Source organism: Cupressus sempervirens, chromosome 2 (assembly GCF_028749045.1).
Source record: "Cupressus sempervirens isolate cs-2001-9-10 chromosome 2, ASM2874904v1, whole genome shotgun sequence".
Lineage (NCBI taxonomy): Eukaryota > Viridiplantae > Streptophyta > Pinopsida > Cupressales > Cupressaceae > Cupressus > Cupressus sempervirens.
In genome coordinates, this window is record NC_143119.1 from 216,375,815 (window position 1) to 216,395,655 (window position 19,841).

Here is a 19,841-nt window from a genome sequence, read left to right on the forward strand (position 1 = left end):
CTTTGGCCTTGCTGGTCTTTTCAGCATTTGGGGTGCAGAATTCAAGGGCATCTAGGTTATCAAATACCACTCCTAGTTGTATATGTGCATTGGACAGCTGGAGGTATTTGATTAGCCAATCTCTATTATCTTTTGCAATTATCCCTCTCCAATGTAGCAGGAAATGAATACTTGCTTCCATTTTAGGCCATTCCTAATAGAACGCGAGGCTTTCCTAAATTATCAGTGATGGGTGCCTGAACACAATGTCTAGGTCCAAGGAACCCAGAGGCAATTTCATGTATTTTCTAGGTAATTGAATACGAAGTTTCTCATCTATGCAATGGACAGCCTACTCCAAACCCTTCCTCCATGTTGGGAAAAACAAATTGCGACAAAGCCTAATAATGTGTTTTGCTACAATCTTGGCTCTGGCCATAACTCCAATGAAAGATCTGATAACGTCACTATTGGTTTTCCATGTGTACTCATAATCAAAGACGTCTTCCCCAATTGCTCTATTAATGCCCAATCAAGTCATGTCATCAACTGGATAGAGTATCCTATTCCACCTTTTTGGTTTTACATTTCCACAAAAGGCCATGGTGTGGGCTTCTGACGTGTGAAACACATAAATGTTTGAATCCATAGCTTAGGGAAGGTGAAAACGACAGTTTACTAGCCTCCAATTGTAGGCAAAGGAAGCACCTAGAAGCCTCTCTAATGACGCTATCAGTGATGTCATCTTGATAGACTTGGCCATTAAACCTTGCCATAATATGATTAAATCATGGGAAGAAAGCTAAGACTGGCCTAAACTGACCAGTGATCCTAAATGCCATCCCAAAACATGATGATGACTAGCCATGCTAATAAGTTTGGGAGTAATATATTAAAATGGCTTATATCTTACTACCTACAAAGGTCTACCCATATGAAAAATGATGATAAGGATGACGATAGTAAGGGGGATCACATTACTAAACCCCACTAGATGTTAATGTAGATAAAGAACTTAATAACCTACAAATGAATTTGGGATAATAAGAGGCTGATTTTAAATAAATCTATACATATTAGAAATCTATGTGTATTGGATTAATGTAAAATCAAGAGAGCATAAGATAAGAAACAAAAAAAGGGGGGGAGTAACCAAAGCAAGAAGGAGCCAATAGCTAAGTTGAGAGACGAAGGCTATCTCGGAGATGATGAGTCACTCTTAAATAGTAACATGTTAGCTCCATCCGACCCTATATTTGATAAAAGATTTGCTTCTTGGTTCCCCTCCCTAAAAATATGACAAATTCTACACTCTTCCAACTTATCCATTAAATTGATGACTTCTTCTAATTGAGAATTGAGAACCCAATTAGGGGTAGAGCATTTTCTTATAGCATTTAATATGATCTAAGAGTCTCCTTCTATGATGACCTTGGGATATTTTAACCTAAGGCACAAAAGAAGACCTTGCTTTAATGCTTCTAGTTCTACTAGATTATTGGAAGTTGGTTTCATCAACAAGGCTTTTTTGGCGATCCATTGCCCTGACTCATATTTAATGATGCAACCAATCCCTATTGTTCCAGGGTTACCCCGAGCCGCACCATCAAAGTTTAATTTGACCCACCTTGCTGGTGGCAGTTCCCATCTGTAGTTTTCCCTCACCTTTTTATTGGATTTGATATAACTCATCAGGGGATTCAACAAATTGGACCAAAGCTTCTTCATTTGCACATCCCAGTTTGAAAATGATCCTTCTACTATTCACACCTTTCTGAGGTGTGAGTTCATAGTCTCAACAATGCTTGCTTCTATTTTTAAAATCAATTCCTCAGGCTTCAATTCTAGGCTGCGAAATATTCGTTGATTCCTCTCCTTCCAAATCTCCCATGCCACAATGGAGGGGGAGATGTTCCATAGTTTGTGATCACACCTTTGACCAAATTTGTGGGCTAGACTTTTAGGAGAGCCATCAGGGTATTAGGGAAGGGGGTCGACAATCCCAACATACGCCTAAGCCATTCCCAACATTCTTGGGAGTAGGAACAACTAAACAGAATATGATCTGCATTTTCTTCCCTTTGTTTACATAAAACACATCGAGAAGGGCCCTGAATATCGAATTTGTGTAGCCTATCCATAGTTGGAATCCTTTTTTTGGGAGGCCAACCATAGAAAGAACCCAGCTTTTGGGAGACATGAAATTTCCCAGCATAAGTTTAGTGGGATTTCCACTTTTTCCTGATATTGAGATTCTACTAAAGCTTTATATCCATTCTTTATGCTATACTTGCCATCATTTGAGGCTGCCTAGATTACAACATCGTGCTTTTTTGAATGCTTAACCCTCTTGTCTTCTAACAAATTTTCATATTCCTTGATCATCTCGGGATCCACATCCAAACTCTTCAGAGATTTCCAAACTAATTTAGGGTACCATCTATGGAGATCATAGTCTTGTAGTCACCGACTTTGCAACCCCATAAGTTTTTAAGCTAATGTATAAGTTCTGTTGATATGAGGCTCTGATTGAGGGAGGGTGTCCATCCCAAGAATCTTCCCAAAATAGGACCTCCTCTCCCTTGCTGATGTCCCAAGTTAAATATTTGTAGATTAAAGGGTGACATTTTAACATGAAGTTCCAACTCTCTAACCCTTTAGGCGGGTTTCTAGTTCTAAAGATTGAAAGAAGGTCATCCACATTAAGATATTTGTTATAGAGGATCTTAGCCCATTTAAGGTTTCTTTCCTTATAAAGCTGCCAAATAAGTTTTGCCCCCAAGGCGACATTTTTCCATAGCAAATTCTTGATTCCTGGCCCCCCCTGATCATTGGGTTTTCATATGTTCTCCCATTTAATAAGCGCCGGTTTTTTATCCTCTTTACTATCATTCCACATAAAGTTTTGCATTTTGGATTCAAATTTGAGGAGGTTTTTCTTAGATAAAGGAAGACATGAAAGTGGAAAAATGGGAATGGCAGATAGAACTGATCTAATCTTAGTGGTTTTTCCTGCCTTAGTTAACCATTTGTCCTTCTAACCACCAATTTTTCCATCGTATTATTCCAAACCTTACTTGATTTCTTGCCTTTCTCCAGGGCGATACCAAGATATTTGCAAGGAAATACTCCTTTATTATATCCCATGATCTTACAAATTTGTTGTTCTATATTAGGTTTTCTATTAATAAAAAATATTTTAGATTTAAGTTCATTGACTTTATGTCTGGAGGCTTCCATATATGATTTAATAATGCCTTTAAGACCAAGAGCCTCTTTGATAGTGCTTTTTCCTGGTAAAATGGTATCATCTGTGTATTGCTAGTGTGTAATGTTGGGCATATTTTTAGTTACCCTAATGCCTGAAATCTTTTGTTTTTTGTGTGCATCAATTATTTCTCTCCCAAATGCTTCCGCCATTATGATGAATAGAGAGGGAGATAGAGGACCTCCCTATCTAATACCCCTTGATATGTTGAAGAAACCCTCCTACGCACTGTTGATAAGAACAGAGATTTTGGGAGTCAAAATAAATTTGAAGATAAGGTTAATCCATTGATGGGAAAACCCGAATGCTTCCAATACCTTGCATAAGAATCTTCAATCAACCATATCATATGCTTTCTCAATGTCTAGTTTAATAAACATACATGCTTCTTTGTTCAAACAGGCTAAATGGATTGTCTCTTGAATGGTGATGATTCTATCAAGAATAGATCTGCCTAGCATAAAACTGGTTTGTTCTTCAAAGACAATTTTGGGAAGAATACCTTTGAGCTTGTTAGCTAGGACTTTGGAGAAAACTTTGTAAATAGTGTTACAAATTACTATTGGTCTATAATCCCCTGGGGACAGAGGTTCCTCTTTTTTAGGGATCAGTGTGAGAAAATAGTGATTAATTTATGATAACAGAGAACCCCCATTTAATTAAATAGACTTTAGAGATTGTTGAGTGATAGTATAAGAATGAATTTAAGGAAATCGTGAGATCAAGCTAACTCAGTTAATTTCTTGGGAGATGTAAACTGCATTGAAGATAAGATTGATGAGCTAGATCATTAAATTCAAGACAAAGATTAGGTAAAGACCACAAATGAATTTTAGAGAAGTTTCTAAAAGAATATCAAGAAGATGGACTAATACAATGAACCAAATTGAACTTGATTGTAAACCCTAAGATTTATGGTGGATGTAGAAAATGGTAAATCACAAATTACATATTTAAAGAGATACAGAGCTAAACAATTAGTATGTGCATGTGCATGTGTAGTGTGTATGAGTGTGTATGTGCAAAGGTTATACCTAAAGAGAGACATACAGAGAAAGGTTGATCAGAAACACAAAAGAGTGTGAGTGAATGCAAAGCTAAAGGAGAAAACAAGTGAGTTGTAATCACATAGATCAGAACCTGCAATTTTTTCTAGTCATTGTAAACAATTTATATTGAAATCCTTTTATTAGAGGTTGACCTAATAGTCATTTGAACACTTAACAATCTGTGTAAATCCTTTAACTAGGTGACATTATAAATGGAATGATCAAAGTCCTCTTACAAGGCCACTCCTAACTGGGTGAATAAATCCTCTAACCAAGTCACATTTAACAATGTGTTTTGTAACCTTTAACAGGGTTGGCTCCTAACAGAGCTCACTTCAAAAGAGTGAAAAATAATGACATGTTGTTGGTGGTTTTTTTTCCAAATTAAGTTTCCATGTAAAATCCTATGTAAAAATCATGATGAATGCTTTATGCATGTTTACATTTGATAATGCTTTCATTATGCAATGCAAATTATGTTTATGACATTTTTACAGTATAGACCAAGCAACAACAAGATAAGAAAAACTATGAAGTGTTTATTTTTTAATTGTTCAAGTGATACATATTGACCTTGAGTAATTGATTCACCCCTTGACCCCCCCCCCTCTTAGTTATTCTAAACATTTCTAACAATTGGTATCAAAGCTTAATGCTTAAAGAGAAAAGTTTGAAGTTACTTAAAGCTAAAGATAATTATTAACAAGAGAGATGTGCCCAAGCTAAACAAGGAGAAATTTTATGCATGGAAGACCTTGATGAAGTTGCACATATCTAGTACCATTGATGTTGTTGTCAATTTTTTGGACAATGGACATGTAAAGGTAACAACTACTCCTTTGACTATTGAACAACTGAAATAGGAGCTAAAACACAACTAAGCAATGTTGGAGATTGCCTCAGCTCTAAGCTATGCCGAGTTTGATGACCTAAAAGACTGTGACAGTACAAAGAAGATGTGGGATAGATTGAAGACCATATATAAAGGTGATGAAAATATTCTAAGAGAGAAATTAGAAATCAGAGAGGTAAATTTGATGACACGAGAATGATGGAAGGTGAGAACATAGTAAAATACTACACAAGAGTCAAAGAGGTTGTTAATGCTATTCAAGGTGAAAATGGAGAAATCAAAGATGAAATAGTGATAAGTAAGGTATTGAGGACTCTACTCCCTGTCTATGCCATTAGAGTCTCTGCAATCCAAGAACTGAGATGCACACTAGGTAACAATTTGACCTGATAAGGTGTAATTGGTAGACTTACTAGTTTTGAGATGTCTAACTTTGATAAATACACACCTGCTACGATTGAATCCACTTTCTAATAACTAGCTCTTAGCAAGAAGAAATGAAAACATGTGAAGAGTGAAAGTGGTAGTTTTGATGATGATATTTATGAACTTGATGCCCTCATTGAAAAATGGTTTGGAAGAGGAAAAGGTGAGTAAAAAGGTGAATTACTTATCGTTTCTTTTTCATGCAATAAAGTTGGTCATATTGCTACTAGATGCTTTGATAGAGATGATAAGGATGAAAGGAAGGAAATAAAGTACAAAGGAAGAAGAGATGACAAAGACTACAAGAGAAGAAAAGATGTAAAAGGTACAAAATCTTGTTATATTGTTGAAGAAAGGACTGATAATGAGTCTGAGAGTAATGATAATGAAGTTGTCTATGTTTCTATGAAAGAAGATTTTGATGAAGATGAGAAAATTGCATTAATTTCTTATGTGAACAAAAGTGATAAATGTATAATTGATAGTAGATGTTCCAATCATATGACTAGTGATAAAGATAATTTTGAAGATATTGGTCCATACAATGATGGATGTGTTAAATTTGGTAATGATATCCCATGTGTTATAAAAGGTAAAGGTACTATTCAACTGACCGACAAGATAACATGTGACAATGTTTACTGGGTCAAAGGAATTAACTACAATTTGTTGATTGCTTCACAACTGAAAAAATTAGGTTTTAGAGTTGAATTTCACAATAGAAAGGCCAAGATACATGATGGTAGTGGGAAGCTAATTGGAACCAGTGAGAAAATAACTTATTATATCTAGACCTATCAAATGAGATGTATTTTTTTACACAACAAGAAGATGTTTGGTTATGTCACAAAAGATTATGTTATGTGAACTTTGATAATTTGGTGAATATAAGTAAGATGAAAAAAGTAAGAGGGTTGCCCAAACTAAAGAAGTCTGACAATGATATGTGTAAATAGTATCAATTGGGAAAGATGACAAAAAAGTCTAGTTTTAAGAGCAAAACATATATTGCTAATGATATTTTGAAATTGGATCATACTGACCTTTGTGGACCCCTTAGTGTTAAAAGTTACTGTTGAGATTAATGTTTCATTTTATTTGTGGATGACTACTCTAGAATGATGACTGTGATGTTTCTTAAAGCTAAATCTAATGATTTTCAATTATTTAGGTGGTATTTAGCAAGAGTTGAAAAAGAAATAGGGAAGAGTCTAAAGTGTTTGAGATATGATAGAGGTGGTGAATTTATTTCACATGATTTCAATACATTCTACAATGACAGAGGAATCGAAAGATAGATGTCATCACCAAGGACCCCTCCTCAGAATGAAATAGCTAAAAGAAGAAACAAATTAATAATGGACTGTCCAAGAGCATTAATGATGGAGAAGAATGTATCATAGAAATATTGGAGAGAAGCGGTTAGTACTACTATTCATACCCTGAATAGAGTACAAGTCAAGAAAGGTACAAATGTTACACCTTTTGAACTATGGTATGGAGGTAAGTGCAAGAAGTTGGGTCTCAGTTTTGGGCAAAAAGTGGAAGTGTTTTTCCTATTTTTGAATTTCTTTTCAATTGGTGTCAATTTTTGATGCATTTAGAAAATGAATATAAAAAACTTCAAAAATAAAAATTGTAGTGTTCGGAATCTACTTTTAAATATGTAATTTATTTGTGTACCCATATGATAGGTTTTTTTTTTCGTAGGGATCTTTAAAAACTACTTTTTCAAAATGTTTCTTTTAGGACTATACCACACTTGTGTACGAACACCATAATTTGACACAAATAACCAAAGATTGATGATAACATTTTTCCTTAATTGTTCATTAAATAATTTTATTATTATTAATTTTTAATTGGCTATATAGATAAATTTTAAAACATCTTGTGTACGAACACCATAATTTGTTAAAAAATTATTATTTTTTAACTTCAAAAGAATTGTATGTAGAATGATGACATATAAATTAATTTAAGAAAAATCATAAAATAAAAAGGTTATTAAAGTTTTAGTGAACCTTGCTATTTTACATTTAGGTACCACCTTTGATTAAAAAATAATGCAAAAATAGTAAATAAAATCATAACACTATAAATTTTATATTTCTAAAATCAGGATAGTGAGAGCTATAATGGATTTTCTTTTCATAAAAAAAATTGATCAGGAAGACCCTCTAAAAATTATGGCAAGGTATGAATTTGTTAATTCAATACTTCAACTGAATCTTAAGAGGTCAAGGCATAGGTATGGTTTGACCAAGCCTATCCCAAACCAAAATTTGAGGTAGGAAAAAAATATCCTGCCCCATGTTGTAAAAAATGAGTACTCATTATTTGAAATTCAAAAAATAGGTGCCCATTTAAAAAATTAAAATCAATTTTTAAAATGCATTTAAAATCTCCCAAAAAATAAAAAAAATGATTTTTTAGAAACGGGTACCCATTTTTTAAAAGTAAAAAATGGGTACCCGTTTCTAAAAAAAACAATTTCTTTTATTGAAAATAAAGAATAGATACTTGATTTTTTTTTAAATGGGTGCCCATTTTAAAAATTTACGATCGTGCACTCGAGCCTAATATGGGTGCCCATTTAAAAAAAATGAGTACCCATTTCTAAAAGAGCATTATCTCAATCCACAAACTTCCATAGAATTGAGACCCAAATTCTTGTTTCTACCCATGGTTATGCTCCTAATGTTAAATATTTCAAAATCTTTGGTAGTAAATGCTATATACTGAAAGATAATATGAATGGAAAACTTGATGCAAAAAGTGATGAAGGCATATTCCTAGTGTTAGACTAACCACCAATGTTCCCCTTTGGGATTTGTGACATGGCTTAACCACCTCTTGTGTTCTATAAGTCTAGTGGTTGTATTGAGCATTGACAGGTCAATCTTTTGGTGTAATGACAACTCTAGCTTGTAACAAGTGGTATCAGAGCTTGGTCATAGGTTTGAATCTCCTTGGGTAATACTAAGGGGGGATTTTTGGACTAACTACCAACATTTTCCTTTGGGATTCATGGCATGGCTTAACCACCTCCTATTCTCTATAAGTCTAGTGGTTGTATCAGACATTGACATGTCGATCTTTTGGTGCAACAACTCTAGCTTATAACACCTAGGTTATTCCACTAAAACAAAAGCTTATACATGTTTAAATTTTAACACTACATAGTTGTGGAAAGTGAAAATATGAGTTCATGAGTTTACAAAAAGAGGTTCAACACTCCATGTAATGAAGAACCTGAAGACTGTAGTCCATTCATCTAGGTAGATGATGATGCTCCCAACACTCAAACTGAACAGACAAGTCAAGTTGCAAGTTCCCATCAAAGAGGAAATGGAATGCAAATGCAAATTACCAAGAAGCAAACAGTGGGTGTTGAGCAATAGACTGAAGATGCCAAGTAACAAATAGGCAATGTCGACCATTAGATAGGAAATGTTCAGCATGGAGAACTTGAACCAAAACCAGAGAAAGGAAGAGCAAATAAACTTGATATTTGTTTTCATGATAAACCTGTAAAAGATTAGAGAAGGAAACTACCTATGCTAGAAAACATGTAATTTGAAGACATCATAAACTTGAACAAATCTTTGGTGATGTTGAATCAAGTGTTATGACAAGAAAAAGACTCAAAGATAATACATGCTTACTTTGTGAGTTTCAGCCCAAGTTAATAAAGGATGCTTTAGACAATGAAGATTGGATCAAAGTGATGAATGAAGAAATTGACAAAATTGAGAAGAACAATACTTGGGTCACCTTAGTGCCAAGACCTAAAGACAAAAATGTCATTGGGACAAAGCAGATTTCACAAAAAAGTTCAATGAGAATGGAGAAGTAGAAAGAAACAATGCAAGACTGGTATGCAAGGGTTATGCTCAAGAAGGAGTTGATCATGGAGAAACTTTTTCTCCAATGGCAACACTTGAAGGGGTCAAAACTCTTCTTGTATACTCAGCCTAAAAAAATTTCAAGGTATATCAAATGGATGTCAAATCCACATTTTTAAATGGTAATATAGAGGAAGAAGTATACATTGAATAGCCTGAAGGATTTGTAGATCAAACAAGAAGAACATGGTATGTAGACTGAACAAATCCCTCTATGGATTGAGACAAGCCCCAAGAGCATAGTATGACATATTACACAACTATTTGGTGAAGATTAATTTTGAAAGGAGAAATGATAACAGTAAACTATATTTGAAGAATGGTAAGAACAATGAAGTATTGTTATCTGAAATATTTGTTGATGATATTATATTTGGAGGAAGAGAAGCTTTATGCAAATCATTTGCTGATGAAATGGAGAAGGAATTTGAAATGTCTACGTTTGGTGACATCAAATTTTTGTTGGACTACAAGTGTGTCAAATGAAGTTTGGCATTTTCATTACACAATCCAAATATATCAAGGAGATACTAAAGACTTTTGGTATGAAAGATTCCAGGCTAGTGAGTACACCTATGTCTACTAGACATAAGCTATCTAAAACTGATGATTCTACTAATGTGAACCAAACCCAATATGTTTCCATGATTCAAAAATTACAATATCTTGTTCACAGTAGGCCAAATATTGCTTTGGCAGTTGGGATAGTTGCTAAATTTTCAACAAATCCTAAAGAGAATCACATGATGACAGTCAAAATGATAATGAGCTATTCGAAAGGTACATAAGACTATGGATTGTATACAAAAGAAATGATAAGTTTGAACTAAGGGTGTTTATTGACTCAGATTGGGCAAGAAATATTGATGACAAAAATAAGCAATAGTGGAGGTGCATTCTTTCTAGGAAAGAGATTGGTGTCATGGACAAGCAAGAAGAAGAATTGTATTTTCCAATATATAGCTGAAGCCAAGTATGTGGCAGCTATAGTGAACTATTCAAATATTATGTGAATCACATGTCACAAAGTGAGTGGATGGAGGCAAGGGGATGGATGAGTCAACAAAGGAGGCTCAAGGGATAATATTTTCATAAAGACCCTTCATAATGGCTTGTAAGAGCAATGAATGGGCTTGTAAGAGTCTTTATGGCTTTTGTAAGAGCATTCATGGCTTGGTGGTTGGGATATTTTGGAGGGAGTTGAGATTGTTGACTTTGCTTGGCTTAGGAAAGTCTTAAGCTTGCTTAGGGAATGCGACAACATTAGGGGGTGGATTAGGCTTGGGTTTAGGATTAGATTAGGCTTGTTAGAGATATGCAAGTGGATGGCATTCATGAGGGTGGGTGAGTTAGTGGCTAAGCTTGGTTAGTATGGGTGGATGGGGTGGATTAGGCTAAAAAGGGGGTTTATGATAGTTTAGGGGTTATTAGACTTGAGGGCTTTATTTATCAAATATATTTATTTAATAAATGAGGATTTTGGAATTAGATATAAGAATAGGATTAATTGATAAATAATAGGTTATTTGATTTATCAATTAGGACTATAGATGATTAATTAAATTAATCAGCTAGGGGATGACAAAAGGATTAATTAAATAGGAATTTAATTAATGATGCCTTTAGAGATAACTAAATAGGATTACCAAAGCGGTGTAATCAAATTTAGGTGTCTATAGGAGATTGTTGGAAACTTACAATTGGAATAATTATAGTTTTGTCATTGATGTCAAATTTATTGATGAGACATATTGCTACCTAATCTAGATATCATATTTATTTGACCGATAAAGAGGATTTGAGAAATTGCTCATAACAATAGCACCTGGAGGAAAGGTTGACTTATGAAAATGAAGTTACAATGGACATTTGATTAGATAGAGTTTGATAAAGCAAAGTGATTGTTTATTTGAAGAAAGCTAAGCCAAGTAGAGCAAAATTATAAAATATAGTTAGTGCCAAGTGATTCTAGTGTCAACCAAGCTACAGTTAGTGCCAAGAAAATCTAGTGTTGATCGAGCATTAGCATCAACTAAGAAAGATAGTTGATGTCGAGCTAGAAACCTTTACAGCAACCGAGTATTTTAGTTATGACAGAGTGCTAGACTTTAGAGATTGTCGAGTGATGGTATAAGAATGAATTCAAGAAAATTGTCTGATCAAATTAACTGAGTTGATTTCTTAGGAGATGTTAACTACATTGAATATAAGATTGATGAGTTGCACCATTAAATTCAAGGAAAGCATTAGGTAAAGACCTAACAAAAGAACTTCTAGATAATTTTATAGAAGAAGATCAAGAAAATGGATATATATGGTGAATCGAGTTGAACCTAATTGTAAACCCTAAGATCTAGATAGTGGATGTAGAAAGTGGTAAAGCATAAATTGCATATTTCAAGAGAGACAGAGCTAAAAAATTAGTGTGTGCATGTTGGTGTGTGTGGTGTGTATGAGTGTGTATGTACGAAGCTTGTATGTGAAGAGAGACATACGTAATAAGGTTGATAAAAAATGCACAAGAGTGTGAGTGAATGCGAAGCTAAAGGAGAAAGCTTGCAGATATGATGTTGTTATTAATAAGTACATTAGAGAAAAAGAGTTAAGTGTTGATGAGAAAAGTGGAGTGATTTCTTGAAGGGTGTCCAAGCATATCAAGATTAGAGATGTCAATTGGCTTATTGGTAAACCAACACAAGGACCAAATAGAGATCTAAACCTACAAAAAAGTGAGTTGTAGTCACCCAAATCAAAACATATTGTTTACTTTCTAGTCATTGTAAATAGTTTGAATTGAAATCCTTTTAACAAAGGTTGACCTAACAGTCATTTAAAGACTTAACAGTCTGTGTAAATTCTTTAACTACGTGAAATTTTAAATGGAATGATCAAAGTCATTTTACAAGGCCACTGCTAATAGGGTGAGTAAATCCTCTAACCAAGTCACATTTAAAAATGTGTTCTATAACCTTTAATATGGTTGGCTCCTAACAAAGCTCACTTTGAAAGAGTGAAAAAGAGTGACATGTTGCTGGTGGTTTTTCCCAAATTAGGTTTCAATATAAAATCCTAGTGTCAAAATTGTGATGAATGCTTTATATATCTTTACATTTGATAATGCTTTCATTATGCAATGCAAGTTATGTTTATGACAATTTTACAGTATAGATTGAGCAACAACATAATAAGCATAATAGTGAAGTGTTTATTATTTAATTGTTCAAGTGGTACATATTGAACTTGAGTAATTGATTCACCCCCCCAACTCTTAGTTATTCTAAACATTTCTAATATAAAGATGTTTGTATTTCTTGATTTATTATTACTTTAACCTTTTTTCAATATTGTATGGATGTGTGCACCAAGATGGTGAGCAAAAATGTGGCTAGTAGACTAAACAATAAAAAATGCTTTATGATTACTTTAACATCCCAAACCTCTTTTAACAACCTTTTCCCCTCTTTTTTGTGTGTATGTGAACAAGTTATAGAGTTGTCAAATAAAATATAGAAAGATAAAGAAATAGAAGATCCCTTAGAAATTTAATAAAAAATATAGCATAGATCACCATTTGTAACTTGCATTTTTCTTCCAATTGTAGTGACAAGTTAGATCTACATTCTAGGTTCTATTTTTATACTTTGTAGTTCTTTGTTAGTTTATATCAATTTGGTATTTTCAAATTGTTAGTAACTTGTCCAAATTATTATTTATATTATATGTTTCCATAATTTTCATTTTTATTATTACATATTTAGTGAAGGATCATTATCTCATTCAACACTTTGAGTCTTCTCTTGAGCCTAGTAGGAAGTGTTCCTTTAGAATGTACAATGGTGAAAATGGAGGTGTCAATTTCCTTATTTACCTTATCTCCATATTTCCCTATACTATACTAATTAAACTCAACAATGATAGAAGGTTTTTGTAAGAGGATATTTAGTGACCACTTATAAAGTTTATAAATAAAGTATATAAAGTAGCTTGAAAGAGACTCATCACTTGAAAAAGAAGAAGAAAAACAAGTCTAAATTGAGTTCATACAATTAAAGATAGACTGTGTGAAGATTTTTTGATGTGAAGTGGATTGTGAACCAAAATATTATGTAAAAATTAATTTGATGAGAAAAAGTTCTACCTTGTTCTTGACACTTATGCATAATCATGAGATAAATGTGGCTAAAATCATATTATTATATGAAGAACCTTCCTTTTTATGTCCCCTCCTCTATAGCCAAGCAAACTTTAGGATGAACCCCTATTAAATGAAAAGACTTTACATTTAATAGAAAAGTTTATGTATAAACACATTAATCTATTTTTCCATTATAAAATTGTATCTAATATTTGACAAGTTATATAGACAATCAAAATGCAAATGATAGAAGAAATTGTAGCGAAGAAAGTTTTCCTTTTATTATAATATAAAAATGGTTTTAAAAGTTGGAAAACCAATTATTATACCTTTGTGAGCATTTTACTCTCATTCAATAGGAGATTATAGATCCTAAACAGATCAAATGGTTTATTTAAGAAATGTTGGTTTCAATTGTAACATCTCACTGTCCAAATTAGACACGATAAAATACTAGCAAAACCTATCTTATACAAAATGGCAGCAATTTTAGGCTATTGAAGTCACCGGGAGTCTAGATGACATAAACACCACACATTAAGCTCATTTGGTTGTTGGAATAGGAATAAGACATTAGGAATATGTTTTCTATTTTTTGTTTGGTGCGTCAATTGGAATGGGAAATATGAATACATATTCCAATTTCGCCCCTAAAATGAACTTATCTCCATTACAAAAATAATTATTATTGAAATAGTCACCTATTCCCAATACACATTCCTAATCCCAATCCCTATCCCTGGAACCAAACCTACCAACTAGCAAGCACTTGTTAAAATTGTCTTTTATCTTTTCCAAACTTAATACAAAGCACAGTCTACGCTTCGAGATAGGTCAACTTATGCCGTGTTTTAACCGCGCCAGGGACACGGCACCGTTTTCGTCGTCGATTTCTTCGTTGCTAAGTAAACGCGGTCTCTGTTTCCCACTTTAAATACCCACCACTTCCCTCAACTCTTTTCTATCGCATAATTCCTTTAGCCCGATTCCACTCATTGAAGAAATCCCCTGACCCAATTCCATTTACTAACAGAGGATTTTGAGGTCCTCTTGCAATCTACAAAGCTTCATTTCAGTAGACGAAAGAAGATGAGCCACCATCACCGTCACGGTCACCACCATGGCCAGAAAGAAGTCGTGCCTTATCTTGCAGCACCGGGGGCTTATTCCGTAGTGCCTCACTCTTCTTTCAATGCAAAGGAAGAAGAGGCAAAGAAGCACAAGCATCGTGAGCATATGGCCGACATGGGAGCTCTAGCAGTGGGGGCTTTCGCCTTGGTAAGTCTATACTAGTAATTTTGTTATATTATATCTTAACAATAATGAAATGGTCGATGATTAATAAATAATGAAATGGTCGATGATTAATAATTATATGAATGAATGGCAGTACGAGGGGCATGAGGTGAAAGTGGATCCACAACACGCAGCAAGGCATAAAAAGGAGGCGGAAATAGCTGGGGCGGTGGCAGTTGGGGCGGCGGGGTACGCTGCGTATGAACACCACGAGGCCAACAAGTATAAACCTCACCATGCTCATCACCGCCATGGCCGCCATCATCACTGAATTCAATCAAACTGCAACACTAGTGCCGTTAATAATAAATTCTATGTCATCTACGTAGTGGTGTGTAAAAATCAGATTCTTTTTATCAATTCTTGTTCCTCACAAGTTTGGATTGTTATGTTCATCTTCACTATTCAATCGATTTGTGCTTTGTTTGGTCTCGTTAAATTTGATGTATATTATTTGTGGGTATAATTGTGAATGCTGTATAACAGAAGAATATGAATGTAGAAGTTTAAAAAAGCTCATGCTTTCATTCTGAATAATCTGTACAATATGATCTTCCCAGTGGTGTGTAAAATTGGACTTGGTTCATGATAAGCCTCGATTGTTATTATTTAAAAGAACAGATCTGATAAAGTAAATATGGACAATGTAAAAATATATCAGAGATAACACTTATAATGACACTAAAAAACAGAAAGTACATTTTTTATTGATTGATTAAAGAAATAGCAATGCCTCATGCTTTTTCATTTGAGTTTTAAGGAAAAAAATTATTCCCAATATTTTTGTTTTAAATGATTTAATAATATTTTTTGAAATTAAATATTTATAAATTATAAAATAGTAAATATTGATTATTTAAATGTATGCAAAAGTCTATTGAGATTTTTAAATTAATATAATTATATAACAAATAGTATAAAAATGCATACTTAATATTATAAATTACTAAAAATAAGTTTTTAAAAATTATTATTTTCTACTTCAATAAGATTCTAAATTAATATAAATATACAATCATCAAAATAAAAACATATCGAAATAGAAACATTTATAATATAAAATAATATATATTTATCATATATGTATATTATACATATTATAAAATCACATTTATGTATGTTTATAAATAAAATACTAAGTTTCTTATAACAAATATTGAAAGTTTAGTAATAAATTTACTTAAATTTACTTGTCATATTCACGGTTCTCTAAAAATTTAGCCTATCGATTCATACAGTCTTATAATTTTCCAACCTCGTTCAAAAGTGCAAAAATGACCAATGCGACCATCAAATTCTAGGCATGCATACGAGTATAGGAAGATTCTAGATTTTTCTCGTGCATGATTGCATCAAAGGTAGAACTTAATCCATAAGAAGACATGGATCTATGTTGTGCAGATTTCCAAGAGCATGCAACGGACACCACAATGCATTTGGAACTAACTATGAATGTGGAGGTTTTCTAATAGTTACATACATCTTCCCCGTTCTATGGATATGTGTTTTGTTTAAACTTATGTGGTTCTCTAAATTGTTGATTGTTAGTTTTCTATCGTTAGAGAGCAATACAATTGCTATAAAACGTTGATGCATATAAATGTGTCTGATCTATGGATTATTTAATGTTTGTGATAGTGGACCATGCAAAACACAATGATGATAAGTAGATAAAATTTATGATTATCCTTTTAATAATTCATCTTGATGCATAATTTTACAAATGAGAGGATAACTCATTATATAAGGAGCTCAAATACAATAATGACCAAGATTAAATTTGAATCAACAAGCTAGATTAAATCCTAAAAATCCTAACTAGGCTTTCCACCTTATCAACTAGTAAGATTTAAGTATCCCAAAATAGACCAACAGAAAAAATCTATTGAAGTAGCAACCAATCAAAAGATGCCACAAATGTAAGGCCAATCATAATTAGATACCTAGACAACAAAGCAATGAGAAAATAAGTACCACATGGGCTTACATCAAATAATTATCCAAAATGATATTTCCTTTATCTCTCTCTTTTTGGTAGTTCAAGGAATCTAGACACCATGTTTTCTTACTTCGTCAATTGGAGGTGTAGGTGTGAAGTGAATCTTCCTCTCTACTATATACACTTTTCCCTTACCTTCCATAATGATACTTTCCTAATTTGATGCATGAGAACTTTAAGAGATGAGAGACACTCCAAGGTCTCCCTCCTGATGATATCATTCTCCCTACTGCTAAAAGATCTCAATCTTTAACTCAAAATCTTTATGTTTATAATTACTTTGTTGATCCTCTCAAAATTTAAGGCAACTAAAATGGTACCTAAAACATGTGTAACTATGTTGTGGACTAAAGTACCAAGATGATTAGTATCATCCCTTATGTTCTCCAAAGCCTCCAACATATGACCCAAAGTAACGTGGCATCTCTCTCTCTCTCTCTCTCTCTCTCTCTCCCTCTCTCTCTCTCTAGTCACCCAACATTTCACTAATAGTCGCTCAATATTATCCATCATAACATGTAGCTGAGGTATAATCATTTTTTTAAGATAGGTTGAACCTCATTCCAAAGACTAACAAAAACATGAGATCCATCTTTTAGGGTCATGAGTATTTGAAACTACTATATCAACCTTGAAAGGAATGCTAATCCTTCATGTATAACTTTGTTCAGCCAATATCAAGTATCTTGAAGTGTGATTTTTGTAGACTCCATTATGTCAATGTCTCCCCTCTTAAGAGTGAGTGGTGATGTAACTTTGTGATCTATCTATTGAATTGGTCTACATGCATTCTTGTAATAAGTTATTAACCTTTGATTCTCCTCCCTATACTTGTTCTTATCCATAATTTTTTCATCCACTCTCTTCTCCATGGTCTCGAGATCCTCTTTAGACTCCTCATAGATATTTCCTTTTTGGTTAGACAGAATAAGAGAAAGGGTTGATTGAGAACGAATGCATCCATGGTCCATAAGGTTACTAAAGGGTAGGAGATAAATGATCTTAAATGATGGGTGCTTCCTTTTTTAGATGGTACAAATGCATTACTTTATTAATATACAGTATAAAAATTAGTGTTTAATATTATTCATAATAATCTCATCTACCCTTATTAAAGTTTTGAAATATTAGATAGCAGCCGATAAAGATGGGGGGCTAACCCCAAGTAACAAAAAGGCTGAAGAATCAGCTAGAGGTAACCTCCCAGTTATCTACCCTATGCCATCTTTAAACTTCAAAAAAAAATATGTCAATAGCATAGTTGATGATATTATCAGTCCTTAATCTAATATGCATAACAAACTATAAAATAGACTAGTAGCTCCTAAACAAAATATTGTTATTAATCAACATAAACATAAAAACTAAAACCTTGTGGGGTACCAAGTTCATAGTAATGAGCATCAAAACCACACACACAAAAAAACACCAAAACTAGGGCTAGTTGCCCTCTTCATGCCCTTGCTTGACCTCCTTCTTTTCCTTTGGAACATCCTAAAGTTAATCACTCTTACAAAGTAACATATTTCTTATACATACTTACAAAACAAGTAATTAAAAAAATTAACTGATAGTTATAGAAAAACCCAAAAAAGAAATCACATTTGATATTGATATTGTATTGGCAAATGAGAACAATTTTAGACTAGAATAATTTTATTATATTATTGAATATTTATTGTTTGATAGTCTTAAATTTTTTCTTCATTTTTGTTATATATATCATCTAAATGACAAAATGTTGTTATTGGTTACTCCATGTCATTAGTATCTCAAAATGATATTGATGCTTTGTAAGCATTTTGATATGAATTGCATCAAACTATTATAAAATAAATGCATGGTTTATCTAAAATGTGTAGACACCTAAAAATCCTTTAGAAAATAAAGTATTTTTATTTTTTGAAAAAGTCCCTGATGACATCATCATTTATTAATTAATTAATTATTTAATTAATTAATTTATTTTTATGCCATTAAATCCCTTTATCTTAATTAAAAATATTTAATTAAGGAATCCCTCACAAAAATGTTTAAATTTTATTTAAACATTATTTCCTTATTTATTAATTATTTAATTAATAAATTGACCAAAAATCCCAAAATAAATAATTTATTTATTTTTTGCCCAAAACTTGGCCAATTTCCTTAAGACCACTAACCTCTTCCAAAATCTTCTAATCCTTCTTTAATTTCGATTAAAGGCTAATCCCATCATTTCCTACCCCTAATCTCAACTCAAAATATTTAATTAAGTTTAAATATTAATCCTCATGTTTATTAAAAATATTTTAATAAATATCTCCTCAACCTAAACCCTTGAAATAAATAAAACTTTATTTATTTCCTAAAAACTTTATTTATCCTCATCCTAGGAAGTTCTAGACTCTTCTAGAAAGTCTTCATCCTCATCCAAAGCCTAGACTCTTCTAGAAGATGTCAATCCTTATCTTTGACCCTAATCTTAATTCCCCCCATAACCTTGTCACATTCCCTAAACATGGGTTAATACTTGCTAACCCAAGCCAAAGCCAACAAATATCTCCTCCTTCACCCACCCTCATTAAATGCCATCCACTTGCCCATCTCTAACAAGCCTAATCTAATCTTAGCCTAAGCCTAATCCAAGCCTTAATCATTTGCATATTCCTAAGTCAAGCTTAAGACTTTCTTAATCCAACCCAAGTCAAAATATCTCAACTCTCTCACAAATATCCCAACCATAAAACTTTATAAAGCCCGCAAAGCCATAAATGACTCTTACAAGCCCATTCATTGCTCTTACAAGCCATTATGAGGGTCTTTATGAGCTTTGAGCCTCCTTTCTTGACCCCTCAACCCCTCTTGCTCTAACCAATGACCCTGTGACATGTGTCACTCCCTAATTGGCTGTAAGAAAGCATAATCCATGTGCTCTCCTCTCATTCA

The 19,841-nt window shown here is 33.1% G+C and overlaps 1 protein-coding gene across 1 annotated transcript; it reads left to right on the top strand.

The window, feature by feature from the left end:
• Positions 1–14,581: 14,581 nt before the first annotated feature.
• Positions 14,582–15,451, top strand: LOC149571810 (uncharacterized). Its single transcript, XM_089813227.1, has 2 exons — positions 14,582–14,896; positions 15,009–15,451. Exons 1-2 carry the CDS (start codon positions 14,708–14,710, stop codon positions 15,183–15,185), a joined length of 366 nt encoding a protein of 121 aa, XP_089669353.1. The 5' UTR covers positions 14,582–14,707; the 3' UTR covers positions 15,186–15,451.
• The last annotated feature ends 4,390 nt before the right edge of the window (positions 15,452–19,841 follow it).